This window comes from Sinocyclocheilus anshuiensis, unplaced genomic scaffold (assembly GCF_001515605.1).
Source record: "Sinocyclocheilus anshuiensis isolate Anshui unplaced genomic scaffold, SAMN03320099.WGS_v1.1 scaffold22075, whole genome shotgun sequence".
Classification (NCBI taxonomy): domain Eukaryota; kingdom Metazoa; phylum Chordata; class Actinopteri; order Cypriniformes; family Cyprinidae; genus Sinocyclocheilus; species Sinocyclocheilus anshuiensis.
Genome location: NW_015549382.1, coordinates 1 through 3,055, shown reverse-complemented (window position 1 = coordinate 3,055; position 3,055 = coordinate 1). Strand labels below are relative to the sequence as shown.

The 3,055-nt window shown below is 39.0% G+C and overlaps 1 protein-coding gene across 1 annotated transcript; it reads right to left on the bottom strand.

Moving 5' to 3' along the window:
- Nucleotides 1-24: 24 nt before the first annotated feature.
- LOC107656925 (protein NLRC3-like) lies at nt 25-1,989 on the bottom strand. The gene is made up of 3 exons (XM_016444871.1): nt 1,127-1,989; nt 404-577; nt 25-202 (listed from the first exon to the last, which is right to left on the bottom strand). The coding sequence occupies exons 1-3, from the start codon at nt 1,987-1,989 to the stop codon at nt 25-27; spliced, it is 1,215 nt and encodes a 404-aa protein (XP_016300357.1).
- Between the last annotated feature and the right edge of the window lie 1,066 nt (nt 1,990-3,055).

The window sequence follows — 3,055 nt, the reverse complement described above, 5'->3', positions numbered from 1 at the left end:
GTGTGTGTGTGTGTATACATGATCTTACTTAAATATCTCCAGTTTACAGTATGAATTCTGCAATCCAGCAGCAAGCTGCTTTACTCCTGTGTCCTGCAGGTTATTGCAATTCAGACTGAGCTCTTTCAAGCTCAGTAATTTTGTTTTAAGCGCTACAGCCATAACAGAACAACTTTTGTCTGTCAGTTTACAGTTTGCAAGCCTATGGGGGAAACAAATGATATACTGATGAGCACTTTATCATATGATAAATGATACTAACAATAAAATGACAAATAGTGTAAACATACAAAATAAATAAATCACAATTAACCTCCCACTCCATTTCAGCTCCATTACAAATGACTGCTTGTGAGGGTGTCCCTGTCTCATGTTCAGGAGTTGCAACCTTGCATATACTTACCTCAGTACCTCCAGTTTACAATGTGGACTCTCTAGACCGGAAAAGAAGTCCATCGCTCCTTCATCCTTAAGTCCATTTCCATTTAAGTTCAGCTCCCTAAGACAGGAGTTATTTGAACTGACAGCTGAGGCTAAAGCTTTACAACACTTCTCTGACAGTATACAGTAATGAAGACTGTACAAGAAAAAAGATGATGAAATTACAGTAAATGGGATTAAAGTAAATCTTCAGATGCAGTGTAGAGTTTGTTCTAACCTGCATTAGACTAAGCATAAACATTAGACTTTGCATTTTCAAGAAAAAAGTAGTTTGGTTTGTGGACTATAAACTACTTTCACGAGTTTGACATTTCAGTTTTATTTGGACTACTGGTAATTTAGACTATCTGGCAAAACATGAACCAAGTTTCACTCTTACAAGGAGTAGGACAGGTAAATCATACATACAAGAATTGCAACAAATACGCACCAGGAGAAGTTTCTAACGTTTTGCTCTATAGAATAAAAAAAAATATTTAAACTAACAGATTGCTATCTAAAATTTCAAAACAGACTTTCAAAACAGAGGGTTTGTTGAATTAATGTGTTTTAACAAATAAGTGATTAACCTTCACCAGTGATTAATTTTTGTTGTCCATGCTGGTGAAGGAACATGCAATTTTCTACTCTTGTTATTGACTAGAAAGATTGTTGTCATATTAAAACAATCAGAAGTGGTACTTACTGGGCTGTTTTAGAAGCTTCAATCACAGGCAGCAGCCTCACAAGAACTTCATCAATGTCACTGCACATTCTGGCATATTTGCTCATGTGAAACACATCCAGCTCTTCTGAGGTCAGCAACACAAAGGCAACAGCTGACCACTGAGAGAGTGAAAGTCGTGTTCCTCTTATTGTTCCAGAATTAAGAAAATGCTGAACTTCCTTGATAAGAGAATGGTCACCCAGTTCATTCAGACAGTGGAACAGGTTGATGGACCTCTCTGGAGAGGGATTCTCCATTATCTTGTGTTTGATGTACTTAATGGTTTTTCCTGTGCAACCGGAGCTACTTCCTGGTTGTTTAAGAAGGCCTTTTAAGAGAGTCTGATTGGACTCCAATGAGAGGCCCAGAAAGAAACGAAGGAATACATCCAGATGCCCATTTGCACTGGCCAGGGCTTTATCAACAGCAATTTTAAGCAGGTCAGATAGAAACATTCCTGGATTTGATAACATAGATGGTGTGGTATATTGATCTGGTGTGATATTGAACACATTTATCTTATTGTTGATAAAGGAGAGGTACACATACAGGGCTGCAAGATGTTCCTGCATAGTCAGATGAACAAAACAGTAGACTCTTCTCTGACACAGTACAAACTCCTCTCTAAAGATCTGAGTGCACAATCCTGAGTACACTGATGCTTCTGTCACATCAATGCCACACTCTCTCAGATCTTCTTCATAAAAGATCAGATTTCCTTCCATAAGCTGCTGAAAAGCCAGTTTGCTCAGTTTGTAGATCATGTCTTCATCATTCACTTTCTTGTCATAGTCTTTCTCATTGTTGATTTTGGTCTGAAGGACCAGGAAGTGTGTGTACATTTGAGTGAGAGTCTTGGGAATTTCTCCACTCTCTGCTTCACTAGAACAGCGGCTGAGATCCAGCAGAACACTGGGATGTGGCACATGATGAAGAGGCTCCTTGATGACTTCAGGTGTGAGATGATTCTCTCAGCCAGACTCTCATCAGTGATTCTCTTCCTGAAGTATTCTTCCTTCTGAGGGTCATTAAAGCCTTGTACCTCTGTCACTCGATGGACACACTCAGAGGGAATGAGATCAGCTGCTGCTGGTCTGGAGGTGATCCAGATGAGAGCAGAGGGAAGCAGATTCCCCACAATGAGGTTTGTCAGCAGTACGTCTACTGAAGCAGATTCAGTCACATCACACAACCTCACACTGTTCTGAAAATCCAGAGACAGACGACACTCATCCAAACCATCCAAAATAATGTAAACTTTATATTGATCACTGTTTATTTCCAATTCCTTTGTTCCAATGAAAAATGTATTAAAAAGTCCCAGGAGACTGAGACTTTGATTCTTCATAAAATTGAGCTCTCTGAAAGGAAGTGGTAATATGAGGTGGGCGTCTTGATTTGCTTTCCCTTCAGCCCAGTCCAGAATGAACTTCTGCACAGAGACTGTTTTTCCAATGCCAGCTACTCCTTTAGTCAGAACAGTTCTGATGGGTTTGTCTTGTCCAGGTAAGGGTTTGAAGATGTCATTCAGATTGACTGGTGTATCTTCTGTTCTTGCTCTCCTAAATATTTCAATTTGTCTGATCTCATGTTCATTATTGACTTCTCCACCTCCATCCTCTGTGATGTAGACTTTTGTGTAGATGTCATTGAGGACTGTCAAAGTTCCCTGATTTGCTGTTCCTTCATGCAAACACTGAAATTTTTCTTTCATGTTTGATCTGAATTTCTCAAAAACAGCTGAACCATCATGTTCAGATTCAAAGCTGATGAAACAACAATAATAATTAGTTAATAATTAGTTATATTATTTTCATTCATTTTGTTATTCAGTATGCATTGTCACAAGCGTGGAGCTGGTGGAAGTTGTTAAAGGGGTCATATGATGCGATTTCAATTTTTCCTTTC

What these genes read in the sequence shown, in the direction of transcription:
- LOC107656925 (XM_016444871.1), bottom strand. Translation starts at nt 1,989, where the DNA reads ATGTACACACACTTCCTGGTCCTTCAGACCAAAATCAACAATGAGAAA. An exon ending in GAAGCTTCTAAAACAGCCCA is followed by an intron (nt 578 to 1,126) that starts GTAAGTACCACT and finishes TTTCTTGTACAG; the next exon opens with TCTTCATTACTGTATACTGT. An exon ending in TGTAAACTGGAGGTACTGAG is followed by an intron (nt 203 to 403) that starts GTAAGTATATGC and finishes TTTCCCCCATAG; the next exon opens with GCTTGCAAACTGTAAACTGA.